At 51.4% G+C, this 20,629-nt stretch overlaps 1 protein-coding gene across 3 annotated transcripts in view; it reads right to left on the bottom strand.

Moving 5' to 3' along the window:
• The window catches only part of CEMIP (cell migration inducing hyaluronidase 1), a 176,228-nt gene that overhangs the window by 17,460 nt on the left and 138,139 nt on the right, over window positions 1–20,629 (bottom strand). For all 3 annotated transcript variants that reach the window (XM_064366135.1, XM_064366134.1, XM_064366136.1), the window contains 9 exons: window positions 13,558–13,763; window positions 12,787–12,856; window positions 11,775–11,903; window positions 9,354–9,439; window positions 8,279–8,410; window positions 4,490–4,525; window positions 4,253–4,408; window positions 1,449–1,629; window positions 78–293 (listed from right to left, as the gene is read on the bottom strand). In XM_064366135.1, coding sequence (XP_064222205.1) covers window positions 78–293; window positions 1,449–1,629; window positions 4,253–4,408; window positions 4,490–4,525; window positions 8,279–8,410; window positions 9,354–9,439; window positions 11,775–11,903; window positions 12,787–12,856; window positions 13,558–13,763 — 1,212 coding nt within the window. The remainder of the gene's footprint in view (window positions 1–77; window positions 294–1,448; window positions 1,630–4,252; window positions 4,409–4,489; window positions 4,526–8,278; window positions 8,411–9,353; window positions 9,440–11,774; window positions 11,904–12,786; window positions 12,857–13,557; window positions 13,764–20,629) is intronic.

Raw genomic sequence — 20,629 nt, 5'->3', positions numbered from 1 at the left:
CAGGCATACAGTAGACACTCAGCGCTTGCTGCGTGAGTGAATGAATGAGTGACCGGGCCCCAGAAAGGTGTCCCCACCTGTGCATAGCGACCGCTGCAGATGGCTCCTCTCCAGTCGGGGACGTTGATGCAGTCTGGGTGCCGGACCAGCCAGTTGTCATCCTTTGTGAGGTAGGAGCCTGGGTACTCGGACACGGAGCCATCGACGTCATGGAACACAGATGTCTTATCCCCATCCATGTCCAGCTGGTTGAACCAGGGCCCAGGCTCTCCGAAGAACACTCTGGAAGTAATCTAAACAGAGCCCAGGAAAGTTAGGCCGGGCTGGAAGGTGAAAGGAAACTGCAGCCGTCATCGGGCCAGGGCGAGGTTTCCGATTTCCACTGACATTACAAGCCAGCCAAAGCAAAGATGCTCTCGGGCACAGAGAGAAACCACATGGCTGACCCCTCCGATGCAGCCGGAGTAACAGTCCAAGGTTCACCGTGCCTCAACTCCCAGACCTAGCACACGCTCTTGGCCGCTGCTCACTGGAGGGTTGGCTGCTGTGGGTGAGCGTGGAGACTGCTCTGAAACGCAGGTTTTACTGACGGCTAGGATGGAGGAGGGGGACTGAGGACTGTGTGTGTGAGAGAGAGGTGGTGGTGATGTGTGTATCGGAAAGGGCGCGCAGACACACAAGGGGGGCATGTGTGTGGCATGTTTCAGGAAGACAGCTGTTGCATGAGCCGTTGCAGACTTCCATGACTGACCTCTTTCGGGCCCTCAGTCGCCTGAGTAAAGACATTAAGTAATTTCAGTTTCACATCTTCTCCCTGAGCCTGCCAGGAACTGGGCAAACAGGCAAAAGGCAAGAGCAGGGAGGAGGAGGAGGGAAAAGTCTGGGAATCCGTAACCCGAAGCAAGTGCACAGGGGGCCTGGCCCCACCCGGTCTCACGGGGCAGCCCTTGGTCCTGATCTCCTAACCCTCAGCTCGTCTTCCGCCCTCCCTGTCTAGGGCAAGGAGGCCTCTGTTTATAGTCTGCTCTTGGGGAGACATTAAACAGAACACCATCAGTTAAGACTTCCCGTGGAAACTGTGGGGCTTGTTAGATTCTTCGCGCCAACACAGGTGGCCTGGTCACAAGACTCAGTTTGTCAAAGTCAAGACCCTTGGAGGGACAGTCTAGGAGCCTCGATCCGCACGTCGGCTTCCTCCTGACGCCCGCCTGGGTTTTCAGCAGGGAGTGAGCAGCGGGCATTTACCCAGACCTGACCTGTGGGGCAACCTACGCTTGTATTTTTCCAGTTTGGATGCAGAGCAAACTGGGACATGGCCCAGCCTAGTTGGAGGAGGCTTTTCAACCCCCGTGGTGGTGGCAATAGCTCAAACTCTGGGCCCCAGGAGACTTGTGAATCACCATCCAAAGTCTGGGTTTGCCGGGAGTCTGCCCTGGCGCCTCACTCACCGGAACGTCCTCAAAGGCAATGCCGGTCACGTTGTTATGGGGGCAGCTCTGCCAGGCATTATTCAGGCGGAAGGCCAGGGCGCTGGTGTGCCGGCCCTCCAGGGCCACGAACTTTCGGAAAGTGCAGTTTTGGACGTTGATGGGGCCGTCATAGAACTGAATTCCTCTAATCGGAAAATTCCTATGGAGTTAAGTAACATGTCAGTCTAAATGCCATGTTGTTTTGAGGTGAATGGTAGCAGAGACTTCCTGGGTAAAGCCATTCCTGATCCCCACCTCTAGCAACTGCCCCTGACCCAGATCATGATTGATTCATTAATTAATTCATTATTAATTCATTCATTAATTTAAAGCATGTATAAACACAGTAAGTGTCAATGGATAACTGCCTGATGAATGGATGGATGGATGGATGTGTGGATGAATATCCATCTAGTTGTTGGTTTGGAGTTTGGAGAATGGTCCTGTGTTTCAACATTTCCCCCGATTTTTCAATTATACAAAGAGTCATTGGGTAAGTACTGTAAATACCACTGCCAATATTCCGTTTCTTGGGAAGGTGGAGCCGTTAGTCATTATCGCCTTAGTGTTAGTTGCTATAACAATTTAATCAGATTAAGACCCACATGAGTTTCTCCTCTGTGAGTAAGCCTTTCACACTGGCAGTGTGCTGGCTTTGGGAAACGAGGGGAAGGGACACAGAATGGAAGGTGATTAACGTGTTAACAGTAATTGTAAGGCAACATTTTCGGCACCCCTGCAAAGGGGAGGTCCCACTGGAAAGCAAGACTGTGGATTGACAGAGAACACCAAGAAGGCCCTGAGACCCAGAAGGAGGTGGGAAGAGGCAACAGGCTTGGAGATGGAGGCAGGAGAGACTGGACAGGAGCTGGCAGCCTGAAGATTTTGCCTTGGCCTAGCACGGAGTAGGTCGCTCAGACACACTGTCTCATTGCCTCAGTCTCCTGAGCAGGGCACGGGCAGCGAGGGTCTGCGGGGCCGGCTGGGCTTCCTGATGGCCCTTCTTGGGCCGGACCCCAGTCTAGGCTTGCTCCTTCTCCAAATCCAACATGTATGCTTGTGCTGGTGTCTCTACATCTGGGTCAGGCCCGTTCTCTTCCACAGCAAATATAAATAAGGTAGAATAATGGAAAAAGAAGCAGAAAAAGTATCTGCCCACAGGGAGGGGCCACACTCCAGCTGCCCTTGATCTTCAACCCTGCGCTCGCTTCCATTCCAACATGCTTCCTGGAGGAAGTCCTAGGCACAGCAGTCATGGTAACATGCCTTCGTGGGCACCAGAGACTCCCTGCATTTCTACATTTTTATGTTTCTAACTGATTCACATCATGGCCTCGAATCCTGATTCTCATGGGGTGGCTCCATGCCATGCATGTCTTCATTTCACGTATTTTAGGGGCAGTCCATTTTTACTAGCTCTATATTTAGGTTTTGCACTTCAGGCCCTGACCCAGCTCTCAACAAGATGGATCAGTCAGGATTAGGACTGCACGGCCTTAGGTTCCTACCTGCAGATGCGATTTGAGGAAGCTGCCTCTGTCTGACAGGCTTCCATAAACAGGGTCACCTCTGGAAGTCATCAGAGCATTCTGGCCCTGGGAGGCTGGTAACCCTTGGCAAAGAAACGCTGAACATGCAGACTCAGGGTCACGCATACAGTGCCGAAAGGGACCGCTCCATCACTCAGGTTACACAGAAGGAAGGGCTTCCCGCCAGCTCGTGCTCAGGGAGATCATGATTTTGCCTTTGCAACATTTTTTCCCCACCCACTTGTGTTGGGAGTTTTAGGTCTATGTGTATGTAGTGTCCTGACTCTAATAGAAATGAGATCTTCCTAGAGGAAGAGTAGGAAGCTCAGGGAGATAAGAAGGGCTGATCTTATCACCAGGAGCACAGGGGCCGGCGTGCTACTCACAGGCTCAGAGCCTTGCTCTCCGGCTTGAATTCACATCTGAGCAGAAACACGAGCAGAAGAAGGAAAGTGTCCTCACCACTGACCCAGCCTGTGGCTTTCCAAGAAATTGACTGAGTCCATTTTCCCTGTTTGCTCATCAACCCTCCAAGTCACCCACTCACTCTCCGCCCGCCTGCTTAACGTCTGACCTTCATTGAAACTCCCTCAGCTGCAGAGCCCGGGACTCCTTAGGACAGTCTCACTTTTCTGTTGTTGAGGATGTCTGACTGTTAAAAAGATCCATCCTTCTTGACCAAACCAACCCTAACCCATAGGGCCGTGTAGAATGAGTCTCATCCCCGATGTGCACAGCAGCTCTTAGGACATGTAACGACATCCCTCATGTGGTCCCTAAAGTGATGTCCCGTCTCCTGGTTGAAGACCCCAATCTGCATGTGACATGGCTTTGGCTTTTGTCACCCTCCTGGTTATTCTCCTTTAAGTGTGCTTTGTCCTGACTCTATCACTGTGCCATCTTCAGGAGTGGATAAAACACTCCAAGTGAGTCTGTTGTCACAGAAAAGGACTCAACAGTCCCTGATCCCAGACACCAAATTCCCATTAACAAAGCTCAGGAGCGCATTACGCATTTTGATGGCCACATCACCCTGTTGCTCATATTCAACGCTGTTTTTTGACTTCTGTCTCCCCGTTTCTGATTTCATCCCTTAACTGTTAGTCTCAGTCACCTCAGTGATTCCTCTGGCTGGTAGAGGACAGAAGAATTCATAGTCAACAGGTAGAAACTTCCCATTAACTTTTTCCCTTCCATCATAGCCACTTAGGCTAAGCCATGCAGAACAAGGAGCTACCAGGGTTGCAAACCTACTGGCCTATAGGGAGGGTCCTTCCGCTATGGTCCAAGCCGCCGGGGCCCCAGATCCTGTTGTCCATCATTTCCGTCCCCACGTTGCCGCTCTCACCAACAAACAAGCTGTTCTTTATCTCCTGCTTCGAGCCTTCATCATACGGGAAGGTTCCACCGCTATAGAGAGAAAATGTTTGAGGTGAGATGTCCAGAGACAAGATCCCACAGAGGGCCGAGCACAATGACAGTTGCCCTTACCTGGCCAGGGTCAGGCCGATGCCATTGTCAGCAAACCTGTGGATGAGAGCAGATTGATAGTCAGAGCGTGACGTGGCTTCACATTCAGTGGAGTCGTGGAGAGGACTCTTCCCTGTCCTTGGAATCCCACTGAACAGGGTGCAGAGGAAGGAGTCTCTACGTAAGCCGAGGGGTTGCTAGGGAAGCTGTGGCTTTCCTGTTCTGTGCAGGAAGGGGACGTTCTGGGTCCCCTCCCGCTCCGACTCTGACTCTAGAGAGAAAACAGGGACCCCAGTGGCTCCCCACGTTCAGTGGTGTTCACAGCAGGCAGACTGGGCTCCATGTGCCTCCCTCTCCAGCCCCCATCCTCTGGGACTCTAGGCCGTAGTTTGAGGTTGGATCAGGAGAACTTCAAGGGCCTTCCGCTCTCAGGACCAGCACCACAGAAAGGTGGAGTATGAGAATGGACTGCTATTTTTTTCTTTTACCATTTTCACTGCTGTTTCAGCCATAGACAGGAACACCAATAGCTACTTTTCAAGTTTCCAGGAAGTAAGGCAGATGCTGGCCTGAGAAGGGCAGGAAGTCATTCTGCAATTGCACTGGGGCCATCTCATCAGCTCTCTTTCACCTGTGTCCTTTTTAGGGGTCAGATGAGCAAGCTCCGGGGGCGGCATGTGATTGTGAGGGACAAAGGATTACACAGAATCCTGAGCTGAGCCTTCGGTCTGCGCTACCACAGACTTTAGGGCCAAATACAGCAGCCACCTTCACTTCCCGTGTCCAGGGGTAGATTTAACTGGTCTCCACGCCTCTGCTTCTCCCATCTGTCCTGTCCACCCTGCCAGGCTCATCTCAAAGTACCATTCTCACCAACCTCTCTGCTCCCTAAAATTTCCGTGGCTTTTAATCCTCCATAGACCCAAGCTCCAGGGCCTGGTGAATCCATCCAGCTGCACCAGGCTGGTCCCGGTCGCCAGGATGCTCTCTAGCGCCCAGTGTGCTTTTTTATATCCTGCCCACCCTCTTTCAGGACACATGGAACTTTTTCTTTTCCCTAAGCCCATTTAGTTCAAATCCGTCATTCCAGGCCGGGCGTAGTGGCTCACGCCTGTAATTCCAGCACTTTGGGAGGCCGAGGCAGGTGGATCACGAGGTCAAGAGATCGAGACCATCCTGGTCAACATGGTGAAACCCCGTCTCTACTAAAAATACAAAAAATTAGCTGGGCATGGTGGCGCGCGCCTGTAATCCCAGCTACTCGGGAGGCTGAGGCAGGAGAATTGCCTGAACCCAGGAGGCAGAGGTTGCAGTGAGCCGAGATCGCACCATTGCACTCCAGCCTGGGTAACAAGAGCGAAACTCCGTCTCAAAAAAAAAAATCCATCATTCCAGGTCTATCATTAGGACATCATCTTCTCCATTTATTTCCAAAACTTCCTGAGTCTTGTCTCCCAGACCCCTCCATGGCTTTTCCTCATTGCTTCTGTCCCCCAGTGCTCAGCTCTTGGTCCCCTCATTCTCCAATGTGTCCCTGGGAATGTCACAGAGACTCACAGTTCTCACGCCCACCGACCCACTGATGACTCCAAAATCAGACACTTTTCCCGCCTGCACTTCCCCAATTTGGGACCTTCCTGGTAAATGTCTCATGAGCATCTCAAACTTAGCATGTCTGAAACAACACAATTATCTTCTATCCAAGCCCGTTCCCTATTCCAAAGGCTCAGCTTCAACCAAGCTCTCATGACCTGCAGTCTTCTCTCATCTGGACCGTCGCAGTAGTATCTTCGCTGGCCTTCCTGCCTCCAGGAGTGCCCCTCCCATCCCTGCCTGCAGCCAGTGGTTATAGAGTGACCTTCCCGACATGGCTGCAATGGCCAAATGCGCCAATCCTTGAAGGGATCCCGATCCTCTGTCAGTCCCTGACTGTGCCAACCTTGTCCACGTGTAGGACCACAGCCTTGGTGCCAGCCAGATCCTGGGCCACCTTGGAATGAATCTGGTGGAGGATTAAAAGATACACCCACTTTGGCAGGAGGGGTCATCACAGTTTTTCTTACTGCCCTAAATCCGGCATTTACCATCTCTTTAGGAACCCAAACTCTGAGATGCCCAACAACCAGAACCAAGAAATTTACCAAACTTAGAATATTGCAAAGAATTTTAGAACTGACACCATCTAGTTTCTCTTCAACCCAGGGCTTCCGCCCACCTTCTGTGCAGTGCCCCTCCCGAGGATGCTGTAGGGTCTGCTCTAGGGACGAGCAGCCTGGCAGCTTACCCATGGACTGGTGTCTCATGTGGTAGGAAGGCTCTTCCTTCTCCAGAGCTGAAACCCGCCCCATGCCTATCACTTCTGCCCTCTAGAGCCAATCAGAACCAGCCTGCCCCCTTCCCCTAAATGCCCTTCAGAAACCCAGAACCAGCTCTCTTCTTTCCCTTCCCTTCTTCTTAAAATGAATGACTTCTTTCCTCCTGTGCAAAACGAAGGCCCCTCGGCCAGGTGCAGTGCCTCACGCCTGCAATGTCAACACTTTGGGAGGCCGAGGCAGGCAGATCACGAGGTCAGGAGTTCGAGACCAGCCTGGCCAATGTGGTGAAACCCTATCTCTACTAAAAATACAAAAATTAGCTGGGTGTGGTGGTGCACACCTATAATCCCAGCTACTTGGGAGGCTGAGGCAGGAGAATTGCTTGAACCCAGGAAGCAGAGCTTGCAGTGTGTTGAGATCACACCACTGCACTCCAGCCTGGGTGACAGAGCGACACTCCGTCTCTCCAAAAAAAAAAAAAAAAAAAAAATTGAAAGCCCTCAGTCTTTCTGTCTCTGTTTTTAGGTTTTGTTTTTTTTGACTTTTTTTTCTATTATTTTTGGCCACTGCCTACTGCCATTCTGTGCCCCAGCCTGGCTGGGGGATCCGAAGGCCTTTGCAACTCCCCGTCTCTGTCTTCCACGTGTCTTCCTGGGGCTCCATGTCTAAGTCAGGTTCTCCTCAGGTCTCCGCGTTTCTGAGCAGCCTTCCTCTCCCTCCTCCTCGCTCTTGCGCTCTGTCAATGCTGTGTCTCTGCTCTTCCCTCATTTCTCTTGTTCCCTTTCACCTTTATTTCTCCTTTAATTGGTCACAATAAAATAGAGAAATATGTTTATTTCCTAACAGGGTTTCTGATTTCCCATTTTTTAACACAAAAGGCAGACAAGGAGACATTTCACAATACTCCCTGAAAAGCAACCCCCTCCGCTGCCTGAGCCTTCCAGCCCTTGTCCAGCGTGTGCCAGTCACTCACGCGGGGACCTCTGTGAGAGCTCAGCATTCCCTGCCTTTCTCATCTGGGTCTTGCAGGCCAGCGAACTGTAGCTCCAAGCTCCAGTTCAAACACTAACTAACTGCATGACCTTGAGAAATTCACTAAACTGAACTTCAGTTATCTTTTCTAAAATGGAGATCATAATTTACAAGTTTGAGAAACATGGTAAGAAACGAACACAACCAAGTCTTCCACGCAGTAAGTGCCTGGAACATTCTGGCTTCTTTCTTCTTCCCTCCCTTAGCTGATGGGCCGTGTGACCTTGAGAGCGCCAAGCCCAGTGACTATTTGGAAGCAAATCACAGCCCACAGCACCTGGTACTGCGGGCTGAAGCCACCGCCTGCTGCCATTCTATGCCCCTGCCTGGCTGAGGGACCAGAAGGCCAAACGTCAGTATGTCTGGCTTCCCCTCTCTGCTTTGCTCTCCTCTCTCTGTGGGGCGCTGGGGGACGACGCGTCATGCCCACTTTGTGCCAAAGCCACACGCCGCTCTGACTCACCGGCAGCTGTCCAGCCACACGTCCCCGCCGCGCAGCCAGGCCCCGTGGTCCTGGTTCTTGTAGGCAATGAAGTGCCTGATGATGGCCGGCTCCCGGGGCTTCAGCGGGTCGGCATCCTGGTGAGGACTGTATCTGCAGCACACCATGGGGATGGCACAGGTGTCGGTGTGGGGGCACACCTCTGCTGACTCCCTTGGGCTCTGTGAGCCTCTCTCTACTCACAGTGCCCAGGAAGGCACTGACTACACAGAAACCCATTCTCATTGAACGAACCTTCTGAGCTCATTAGAGAAGCAAGAGGTCTCTCCTCCACGGCCCAGCCCATGTGGGCTGTAAACAGGGCACCTTTCTTGTTCGCCAGTACCACCGAAGAGCCTGCCCCCAAGTGGGGTCAAAGCACAGAGGAAGGTCCAGCCAGCCAGTCCCAGCAGCACATGCAACGCAGAGCTCGTGGCCCAGCAGGAGAGTCTGGGGGTACCCAGCTCTTCCACTAACCGTCAGGTCACCTTGAACTAGTGCCTCTTCTGGGGACTTCTCAGTTACAAAACGGAGTGCACCATCGTGTTACCAGTGTTACCCACTTTTGATGGAGACCAAGCAACTTGTCTCTTTAAGGGGGATTGTTTTTGCTAATTACCTTGAGGTTTCAAAAGTACCTTTTAAAAGTTGCCCCTGGCCTTTGCCTGAACAGCAGGTTTATTTATAGGCATGACCTGCATATTCTTTCCCATTAAACTGATGGTGAAATTCTTCCCTTCTATTCTCTTCACCCTTTCATCCTTGCCCCACTTCCTGTGACGGTGCTCATCTCTGCTGACTTACCAGGTATTCACTTTGCTGCGGGATCTAAAAACCTCTGGGAATCTCTATCTTCCTTTGGCTACTGGAGGCGGAATCGTAATTCAGACTTTACCCTGCTCAAGTTTTCACCACTGTACCCCCAGCAACCAGCTCAATGCCCAGCACAGACCAGGAGCTCAACAGATGCCATGAATGAATGAGGGGCTGAAGGACGGGGAGGCAGGAGCTGGGCCGCAAGGTCACCGTGGACTGTGTCTTCCCAATGGCTGATTACCTGGCAGAGATGATGGAGAGGAAGGGCCGCTTGTCCTTGGCAGAGGCCTCGGTGGTTTTGACTCCGTTGTCTATGATCATGCCAGCCTGCAGGGAAGAGACATTCAGGGACACATTAGCTTCTACTGCGGGCTGCAGGCATCTTCTCACACCCAGCCTCACTGCATGCTTCTGAATGCTCCAGGAAAACCAGCTCTGTCCTCAGGCTGCATCAACAGAAGTAGAGGCTCTACAGTGAGGGAGGTGAGGACGCTGCCTTATTCTGCATGGCTCAGACCAAGTCTGGAATATTTGACCTCTCTGAGGAGCAGATATGGAAACTGTAGTCTAGAGAGGCACGTGTCTTGTCCAGGGCCACATGGCACAGTTCATGTGTGGAACCCACACTGCTTTGGACAGTTATTGGCCCAGGCCTCAGGTCAACAACAGGTGTTCACACTTAGGAAATTTATCTGCTGTGATTTAAAGGAAACGCTGAACCTAAGTCTTGTCTTTACCTTGGGCAGGGGTCAGTGACCTTCCTACAGTCTCATTTTAGCTCCTGCCTGACTTGAAGAGAGAATCTGGCTTTCTTGTTTGACTCCAAACGTCCCCTTTGTCAGCCGTGGGGTAGGGAGAAATCGCATGGTGCTGCCCAGGGAGGCCACCATTCAGCCTTCACTCCTTTCCGGATTCTCTTGGCCTCTTGTGAATGCTGAGACTTGGATTTCTCTTCTTTAGATAACTGGAGGGCACTGTGGCCATTCGTTCTCCAGCTGGCTTATCGTTCGGCAGTGGTGATGTGAGGCAGGTGATGTGGGGTGGCCTCGCAGCTCTCCACTCCTACTAACTATGAAGTCCCTTCACTTCTTTAGCCTCAGTCATAGTGTCTGCAAAATGGGCTAGTAACACCTACATCACGTGATGGTTGCAAGGACCCGATAAGAGACCCCAGGTGACGCCTCCTGGGACAGGTCCCTCTCAGTGTGGATGTGGAGTCAAGGCTTACTGGGCATAAACACCAAGGAAGGGGCCTCCTCCTTGGCTCAGACAATGGAATCAATGCAGCTGGAGGTTTCACTTCACTCCTTCCCTCCCCACCTCAGAGAGTGAGACCTGCTGCCCTCCTCAAGGCTCGTCCCTATGAGCTCCCGTGAGCCCTTGCATGCCTGCTTGTTGGAAACCTTCCACCCACACGCACTCCCCGCTTCAGCCTCTCCACACCTGCCAGGTTCTATGTGGCCCACCTCTCTGCTTATGGGAGGCCTTCCCAAGCGGTGGGTGTGGGGGATGTCTTAACAAGCAGCCAACACATTCTCTCCGCTGTTCCCCCTGCCACCAACAGTGATATGCCCCTGCACCTGCCTCTGTATGGAGACAGCTCTCTGAGGTCCGTGTCAGCCTCAGAAACGCCCTCTCTGATACCCTGCTCCAATTCTCCTCCAGCAAGGAGAGACTGTTGTCCTCCCCACCTCTGTCCCCTGCCCCATGACATTGCCCTCTTTCCTAGTTCGTGGGATACAACACTGCCCAGAGACGACTCTTCTCTCTCTGCCACCCAGCCCCCACCTGCTCGCCCCTTGCCCCACCCCATCTCGTAGGTGTAAGCACAGGTCTATTCTGAGACACGCTCCCTTTCAGTCTTCTCTCTGGTTGGGCTTTTTTCATCTTTTTACTTTTTGACTCTGAATGTATCTGTTCCCCTTGAGGAGTGTCAGTTTCTTCATCGGTACCGTTAGGGATTCAACCAGAACACCACCCTAGGCATTTGGGAGTCTCTCTACACACTGCCCTGGCATCCTTGAGACCACCTCTGCCCTCACAAACAGTGTCTCTGCTCTCAGCTGTGCTCCAAGCTCCATTCCCATGCCCCACGACTCTGGTCTTGACTGCCATCCTTGCTGGAACGTCCTTGACAGACTCAAGATCCCGGTCACCTTGGGATGCCCTCTGTCCCCCAGTGCCTAACTTGGTGCTAGACACAACAGCAGGTGCTTAGGACATGTTGATGAGCAAATGAACATGACTGGGGACTTTGTGTCCCACCTGGCCACTTAGCTCTGTGTAGATGCAGCAACTCATTCATTTCCCAAGAAACAAGACGAGGGAACAGCAGAGAGCATGCCAGTGCCGCCTCCCGCTGCCTTCAGAACCACGTCTCCATTTCCTTCTGCTTATAGATCAGGCTAACTTTTCATCGCTGAGACCGCATCCATCACCACCAAGCGAATTGCAAGTCAAATTCAGGTGCCCGGCTCAGAGGCCACCAAGAGCAGCTCTCCCCCCGTCAATGTGAGTGAAGTTGTTCCCTCTGGCTCTGGGCACGTGCTAAGTCCGTGCCCGTACGGGAACCACCACTGGAGATTCGTGTGGAGCATGTGGCTGATGGCCCGGGAAGGGGACCGAGAGGCTGGCCGGAGAGGCGCAGTCTGGAAAGACTTACCCGGTAGTTGGAATGCGCTCGGTTGTTATGGAATTTTCCCAGTGGAATGTGCTCTGAGTAGCCTGGGGAGTACATTCCCACAGAGGGGCCCGTCGGTACGTGGTGAAAAATGAACCAAAATCCGGTTTCCTGTTGGGGAAGGACACGAGGGGAAAGCCACAGCGTTCAGCCCCGGAGAGCTCCTGAGCCAGGCGGCCACACAGCCCACCATGAAGGGTGGGTCTAGTACGTAGTGCCAGCACCCATGCAGGCCCTCGATGCCCACCCCAGTGCACCTCCATGTGGTCTGGTCTGGAAGGAAAACGGTGCAAAGTAGAGCCCACCATGACAGTTAAAGCCCTGCAGGGGTTCCTACTCTACCAGACACGGCTCAGATCACTGCAGGGCTTAAACTCCTCCTCTCGACACACAACGAGAGGATTTCATGCGTGTTCTCTGCATGCCGCTTTCATTCTACAGATAAGGAAGCTGAGTCCCAGGTCAAGGTCAGGGTCCCATGGAAGGCCATGGACGGGGTGGGTGAGAGCAGGGCTATGTGGACGGAATGCTGTGCTGCCACCCTGGCCGCCACCTCCCAGCTGTGTGTGTCCCCGGGCATGTCAGCGCTCCTAGCCTTAGCTTCCTCCCACATCATAGGGAGTTAATAATAGCACCTACGTCACCGGGTTCTTGCAAAAATCAAATTATGTGAGCTTACAACACTGATGTGTCAGGTGCCATTCTAAGTTAAATCATGTCATTCTAATATGATTTATTATACCTAAAGCGTTCAGGGCTAACTGTGGTCACCAGTATTATGAAGTGACAGGGCTGTCCTTTCAAACCAAGTCCAAAGGACGCCCCCGACCCACCACCCCCAGTCTGTTCTTTTCCTTCACTGCAGCTAAGCTTGTCTGCATGGATGTCTGGACTTGGGGCTCAGGGCACACATGTTTCAGGGTACACCTCAGCTGTCTCCCTGTCTCCAGCCCCAACCCTCACCTTCTACCAGAGAAGGGATATTTCTGCTCACCTCAGATCCTGCAGCGGCGCAGTTGATGAGGTTGTTGTTAGGATTGGCCATCCAGAAGGTGGACACAGCGCTGCAGGGAGGGCAGAGACACCCGAGGTCAGATAAAGGGCCACCAGGGGTCACCCTGCCTCTCGGTGGGCGCAGGGCGGGCACTCTGATATTGGCCTGAGAGTCTCGTCAGATATTTGAGAAATCATTGATTTGTTGATCTGAAACCCAGCTTTCTCATTAAAGTGTGGTGCTAGTTTAAGCACTTAAAATGTTCAGAAATTAAAAAGAGCACGGGTCTTGAAAATAGAAGCCGTGTGCGAACGATGTCAGAGTGGCTCTAAAATATGTTAGGTCAGAAGAACCCAGGAGCGTAGCCCTTTCTAAGGGAGGGGTCCTGCAGTCGGGAGGCTAGCTGCACCGCGTCTGTCTCCTCTCTTCTATCTAGAAAAGGGTCTGTGCGGTGGGGTCCTCTGTGGCAGCCGAGGTGGCAGCCGCTTCCTCTCATCAAAGAGCACCGTGTGGATCAGGAGAAGCCCCACAGATGAGAACGGGGGCCGTCTTTGGACAAGAAAAATGCACATGAGGCAAATTGAGAAGGGAGAAGACGCCCTCCCGCCTGCTCTGCGGGAAGCTGGAGCAGTAGGTGGTTAAGGGCTGTGAGGCTCAAGCTGCGCAGAGCCCCACAGTGCAGACGTCTGGTGCTGGGCTGAGCTGAGTGAACGCATGCTCACACATGCACACGCCCTCCCCCGGCACACAGAGAGGGGTCCAGGCACTTACTTGCAGTCCTGCCTGGGCTTGGGGATGTACCCCGGATAGGAGTCCTCGGTGATCATCTTGCACATCTTACTGTCACGGTCTGAGGGGAGGAGGGTTCCGGACTTGGCAAGAAGGCCGAGACAGTGGTCAAAGGTGTTGCGTTCCTCTGGCCCGTCTTCCGTGAAGAAGCAGTGACCCAGAGAGTTATAACCCACGACATCCTTGATCTGCAGGGGCCGAGACAGGGAGGCTCACCAGGCATCCAGTCATTCATGCGCTCATTCATTCATTCAACAAACGCTGAATAGTATCGCCCATACACCAGGCCCTGGGAGGGGCACTGCAGGTTTGGAGATGAATATGACAAGTGATGGGCCTGGGGAAAGTGGGACAGGGCATGGGATGGTGGCTTTTAAAATTCCTTTCCAGCTGACAGAATTGGGGGTGGTGAGGCTCTATAGGGTAGGAAAGAGGGCAATATATTGTAAGTGAGAAGGTGAATCCAAGACAGGCCGTGGACTGGACCACGTGCACCCACTCTGATGAGCACACAGTTACGTGCCTTGTGTACAAGGACTTACCACGGAGGCACTCCACAGAGGAGGGGCCACTGAGTAAGGGTGGAAGACGGAACTCCATCTAGGAGCAGCCCTGAGCTGGGGCAGGTGCGCTTATTCTTGAGACCAATATTCATGCTCCTTATCGCACCCGCGTCCAGAAATCCAAGCCAACGTGTTAGCCCAGGTTGCGCATCAAGCCACATTTGCAACGCCTGACTTTAGAACTAGAAAGGGCTGCAAACTCCAGCTCTTCCGTTTCTCTCTTGGAATCACACAGTCAGTGGGGAAAGCAGGAAGAACATTTGTGTGGATATTGAGATGCCAGGGATTCAGTTTCAGCAGCACATCCCACAGTGCGGGGATCTTAGACAAGCCTCCTATCTGCTCTTCACCTGCTTTTTTTCCACCGCAAAAATGAAGGACTTAAACTCCATGATCTCTGAGGCCTCTTCTGGGTCTGAACTCATCAATCTCAGAACTTAGGTCTTCAGAGGGCCCCTAGCCTGCCACCCGCCTCCCTGTCCAATGGCAGACTCCGTTCCCAAGCATAATTGGCAAACAGGTACCCTGCTTCTGCTCAGACACTCCAGAGAGATGTTCACTTCCTTGCAAGGTGGCCTGTTCCACGTGGGGCAATGGCGAGAAATGCCTCACTTATCTTCCTTCATCCTCGCCCCTGGGTACAGACTGCCCGATGATGTCATGCAACAAGGGAGTTCCTGCTTCCCGATGACATCAATTCAACCCACACCTATTCAGTACCTGCCACCGTGCCAAGCACTGGGAAAATCCACATACCAAACAGCAACAACCCTCCACCGCCCTCCCCGCCCCCTGGCACTGTGAGCGTGTCGAGAGGCTGTCCTGTGATTGCAGGATGTTTAGCAGCCTCCCTGGCCGCTACCTACTAGATGCCAGGGAAAGCTCTTCGGTTGTGACCACCAAAAATGTCTCCAGACATTCATTGCCAAACATTCCAGTGGGTAGGAGAGAGGAAGGGTGACAGGATCATCACTGATCGAGAGGCCCTGATGTAAACACCACAGTTCCCTCCAGTCTTTTTTTTTTTTTTTTGAGACAGGATCTGGCTCTGTCACCCAGGCCAGAGTACGGTCGTGTGATCCTGACTCACTACAACCTCTGCCTCCTGGGCTCAAGCCATTCTCCCACCTCAGCCCCCTGGGAAGCTGGGACTACAAGCATGCGCCACCATGCCTGAATAATTTTTGTATTTCGGGTAGAGATGGGCTTTCACCATGTTGCCCCGGCTGGTCTCAAAGTCCTGGGCTCAAGCAATCCTTCTGCCTTGGCCTCCCAAAGTGCTAGGATTACAGGCGTGAGCCACTGCGCCCGGCCCAGAGTCTTTAATGTGACAGCTGCCTACTCCCCAAGCCCCAGACAGCTGTCCTTTAGAAGCATCCTCAAACCACATTCCACACCCCAGCACTGGACGGGTCCCTTCTACCTTTCAATCTTGTTGAAATCTCACACCATCCTCTATTCAATCTTTATTTTTTTTCAGAGATGAGGAAAATGAGACTCAGAGAAGGCAAGTGATTTGCCAGAGGTCACATAAGCCATATGTACAAGGTCATGGCTGGAAGCATGGTTTTCTGTGTCCACTCACTCCATAAGGGAGGACCCAACATACAAGTGGCTCTGGTCCAGGCAAGCTCTCTGTTCTTCTGAATGAGCCTCCTTCCCTCCATCTTTGGTAATAGGCAAGGGTGTGATCTGGAATCCTATTCACTTGTTTAACAAGTCAGTCAGTGTCGCGGTCAGCCAATGGGACTGCTTTCCTTTCTTCTAGTGAGCCCTGGAAGGTTGTTATAAATAGCCGGGACAGACAAGCATGGGACGAAAAAGACAAGGAAACGTGGGCTTCCCGAGCTGGCAGGAACATCTGAGGTCAAGTGTAATGCCTTCAACTTTACAGAGGAGGATGCCGAGGCCCAGAGAAGGGACATAGGGTGTCCCAGGACACTCAGTGACCTCACGCTGCAACTGTGCTCAGACCCAGGCCTCTGGCTTCCTGCCTCCCCTCAATAGCTCTTTCTGAATCTTCGGGACCCATTTGCCCTGCTGTGTGGATCATACTTTGGGTAGTCTTTCTCTGAATAGGAGCAAATAATGAGTTAGGTGCATTCTTACTCTAAAAAATGCCAGAGAAAGAAATTCCCTCTAAGACTCTCGAGGTGTGAGAGAAAAAGCCTCATTGAAAGGAAGAAAAATGACCACTGTTTATCGGATGCTAAATGTTTTTACACATTATCTTATCTAAACCTCATCACAACTACAACCCTGTAAATGACACTGAGACTTAGAAAGTTGCCCAAGTCACTTCTCTTGCAAGGACCAAATTAGGACTTGATTCCCCATCTGTCTGATTCCATAACCTGTGTGTTAATCAATACCCATCAATGCCAGAAAGAAAAAGACTCTCACTTTGGGCTGCATTTCTTTCTTCTCCTTAGCAGTGGCGTGAGGATGGCACACAGAATCAACAGGGGAGCCTAAGGCCGAGGAAGGCCCTAGGGTGGGGGCAGAAGACGCAGGTTCAGGCCTTTACTAAGCCTCAAGCTGCGTGTGACTTGCCTAAGTGTCCCTGTGCGATGGGGTGACCTCTAAAGTTTCTTCCAGCTCTAACGTCCTGGGCTTGCTCCTCCTTAGGTCATTTCTCAGAGTTAAATATTTAAACTGTGACACAGCTTGAGATGATAGATGTAGACAGATGTTTGGATAGGTAGATGGATAGATAGCAGATGCATAAATAGTAGCTGCATAAACAAACAAGCATATAGATTCGAGGGTGGTCATTCAGTCCCTATGCATGCCAATCAGAAGCAACATGTAAGTTCCCTGCCATTCTCTTACACAAATTGTATTTTTCCCTTTGTTCTTCGGGATATCTTCCTCCCTGCTGATGGCTGGCAGCCGTGAAAGCAATTGCTAAACGCTGTTTTAAGTCTTCAACCGTTGTTAGTGTGGCCCAGGCATAAGATGGTGAAGGAGAAAATTCCTGGGCTCTGCCTGACAAAGAGCTACAAACAGCCAGCGCGGACTGCTTCAGTGGGGGTGGCCATTTTATTTAGTCTGTGGTCTGAACCAGGACACGTTTGAAGTGAAGGAGGTGTGATTAGTAGTTAAGCCGGGACAACAGGTCTAAACTAGACCGTTCTGTGCAAATCAGGACATATTTGTGTGTAATGATTTCTACCATCAACTTGTATACAGCCAGTAAAAGAAACTGTTGTTTAAAACAAACACAGATAAAAGTGACCTTTACTTATTTCTGCCTTCTAGGGTGGGTATGATAGGATTTATGTTATTGAGAAACTTGGCCGGGCACGGTGGCTCACGCCTGTAATCCTAGCACTTTGGGAGGCCGAGGTGGGTGGATCACCTGAGGTCAGGAGTTCAAGACCAGCCTGGCCATCATGGTGAAACCCCATCTTAAAAAAAGAAAAAAAGAGGCCGGGCGCGGTGGCTCACGCCTGTAATCCCAGCACTTTGGGAGGCCGAGGCGGGTGGATCACGAGGTCAAGAGATCGAGACCATCCTGGTCAACATGGTGAAACCCCGTCTCTACTAAAAATACAAAAAATTAGCTGGGCATGGTGGCGCGTGCCTGTAATCCCAGCTACTCAGGAGGCTGAGGCAGGAGAATTGCCTGAACCCAGGAGGCGGAGGTTGCGGTGAGCCGAGATCGCGCCATTGCACTCCAGCCCGGGTAACAAGAGCGAAACTCCGTCTCAAAAAAAAAAAAAAAAAAAAAAAGAGAAACTTGACAACAAATACAGTCATGTTCTAAAGAACACTGGAATTTCCAATCTTCTCCCATTATTATTATTTTTTAATTTCTTTTTGAACTGCTGAAAAGGAGATTGCATAGAGTAGGGTAGTGGGTCATTTGTTTTACAGACTGTCTTAATGAGTTTTTGAATATGCAAATTAAAACTGGGAGGAAGAAAAAAACCTGGACAACCAAATTACTCTGGCTAACAAGGAAAGGAATGAGTTTCTAAGGCAGCCCAGGAGAGGTGGGGAGGAGGATGGAGAATGAGGAGGAGGGGACGGGGGTGGGGAGAGAGTACCCTGGAGGGAAGCGTCTGGTCTACGGAGGGACCTGTTACTCCATTTCTTACTGTTGCTTGCGGTGCTGATCTGTAACGTGTTCCCTCTCCCTCCCATCTCTGACCCCGATCCACCAGTAAACGCCCTGGACCCATGAAACTTTTGGGGAAATCAAGGACAACAGTCTGGGTTTCACATTTGGGCTCATGTGGAAGGAGAGATCGAAACCACCTTTGCAAAAATTATAAGAGCTAGAAAATTATGACAGTGAAAGAGATGCGACCTAAGCGTCTCCATCTTGCTTCTAACCTCCAAGCTGTCCTTGCTCATTCCTGGGCGTAGGCCAAACTGACTTTGGGAGGAACTTAGTTTATAGCTTAACTTTGAAACAAAAAACGCTAACAGTCCTTTCCCAAAACAAACCCCCATCTTGTGGGGGAGGGGGTTACTAAACTGCTTTTGTAGGACTAACAGCCACAAGATCAGACAGTATGGTTTAGGAGTCACGCAGCTAGAGGCCATAAGATTCTAACCCCACCCCCTCCCCGCCAACTGCTCCTGGGGACAACATCACTGTTATAAAACCTAAGATTAGTGCTTGAGGTATTTTTCAGACCCTGCAGTCAATGGATCGTCTAGTGCCTCCCAGATTGATAAACTGGCTCATCTGGTCCTGTGGCCCCCACCCAGGAACTGCCACAGCGCAAGAGGACAGCTTTGACTCCGTGTGAGTTCATCTCCAACCCGACCAATCAGCACTCCTCACTTTCCGACCCCCTACCCATCAAACTATCCTTAAAAACCCCATCCCTCAATTGTGGGGGAGACTGAGTTGAGTAGTAATAAAACTCCTGTCTCCCATACAGCCAGCTCTGCATGAATTAAACTCTCTGTTGCAATTCCCCTGTCTTGATTAATTGGCTCTGTCTGGGTAGCAGACAAGGTGAGCCTCTTGAGTGGTTCCAAGATGAGAGCAGCCATGTGAATGAAGAAGTGAGTGCGAATGTGAATTCAAGAAACTGAAAGAGGGAGGTGACCAGGAAAAACAGAAGCCGCTTCCACAAGTCCTAGAACTTTGAGTCAGGGAGAGAGGGCACCGGGTCTCCTGCCAAATACACATGGGGCTCAGCCATCTTTCATAGAATGCCAGAGGGAGGGTATGTCCCTGGGGCTGGGGCGCTTGGGGACTAGCGGCAGTCTGTATAGATGGTACCCACGGAGCAGTGCAGGCCACAACCTGCGGGGCCACACGTGGCAGCCTGCTGGGGACATCCTGGTCTCAAGCATCTTGTGGCTATTGGAAGCATTTATGTCAAAGATAGCACGTTTTGAGCAGTGCACGAGGAGGAAAAGGAGGAAGGGCACAGAGGGGACAAGCAGAACCCACACCGGGGTCATTTCGTCCTTCCACAAAAGCACTGGAATGAATTCGTTTCCTCCAGGGAAAACGGGAAGGTGATTCCCCCTATGTCCAGCCTCAGAGTTCAGAAACAAATGTTAACATAAAGTGGGGCCCATTTTGCATTCCCACCCCCACTATCCAGCCTGCAGATACTGTGCCATAGAGCCTTCCTTGGAAGGAAGACCGCACCCCACATCTGCCTGCACCCTGCAGCTTTGGTGCTGACCATTGCATTTCAAGAAACACACCGTTGATAGTATCGATATAGTGAGAAGCATTTTCCAAACTGTGTTATAGAACACCAGCTCTGTGAGGTGCAAATGAGTTTAGGCATCGCTAGGATAACCAAAGCTAAGCGTGCGTTTTTACTGCGAGCCTTTGCTCTGCCAGCACGCGTCGTGAATTTCCAAAACAGGGAGAGAAGACACGTATGCGGTGTTTGCCAAGGTCGTTAACTACAGAGGCTAGTCTCTTTTTGTTTCTTTGGATACTTGCTGCTGTCTCACTGAACCAGTGATGTTTACACAGAACACAGATACAGAGGTACATAGTGATACTACTTAATAGTAATGCTCTTTTAATACCACTGCTGACTATGTCACATCCGTTATCTGGTTTAATCTTCTTAAAGATCCTTGGAAGTCAGTTCTATCATCATCCTCACTTTACATAGAGGGGAACTGAGTCCCAGAAAATTGCCATCAGTCCCCCGAGGCCACACTGGCTGATTAAAACACAGGTCTCTGTGACTCTATGCTCTTCTTTATCAATGTTCTACTGAAGCCCACAGTAACTGTTATATCAAGAAAGAGTTAGGAGTTGAATGAAGCAGGAGAGACAGCAGTGGGTTTGCTGAGCTTGGTGGTGACATTTTGAATGACGTTGTTGAGAACCATCACGAAGGCTCAGAGGGAGCAAAAGTTGAGAAGCCCACATTTGTGTGAGGACAGGACTGAGGAGCAGGAGCTGGTGGAATTTCAGAACACCCTTCCAAAGGGTTGGCGGTAAAGAAAGGGAGAGAGAAAAGATGGCTGGCCAAGGGGGAATTAGGGACGAG

This window comes from Aotus nancymaae, unplaced genomic scaffold (assembly GCF_030222135.1).
Source record: "Aotus nancymaae isolate 86718 unplaced genomic scaffold, 86718_ANA_hifiasm-v0.15.2.pri h1tg000064l_0, whole genome shotgun sequence".
Lineage (NCBI taxonomy): Eukaryota > Metazoa > Chordata > Mammalia > Primates > Aotidae > Aotus > Aotus nancymaae.
Note: the sequence above shows the minus strand (reverse complement) of the source record. Positions and strands in the feature narration are given on the sequence as shown.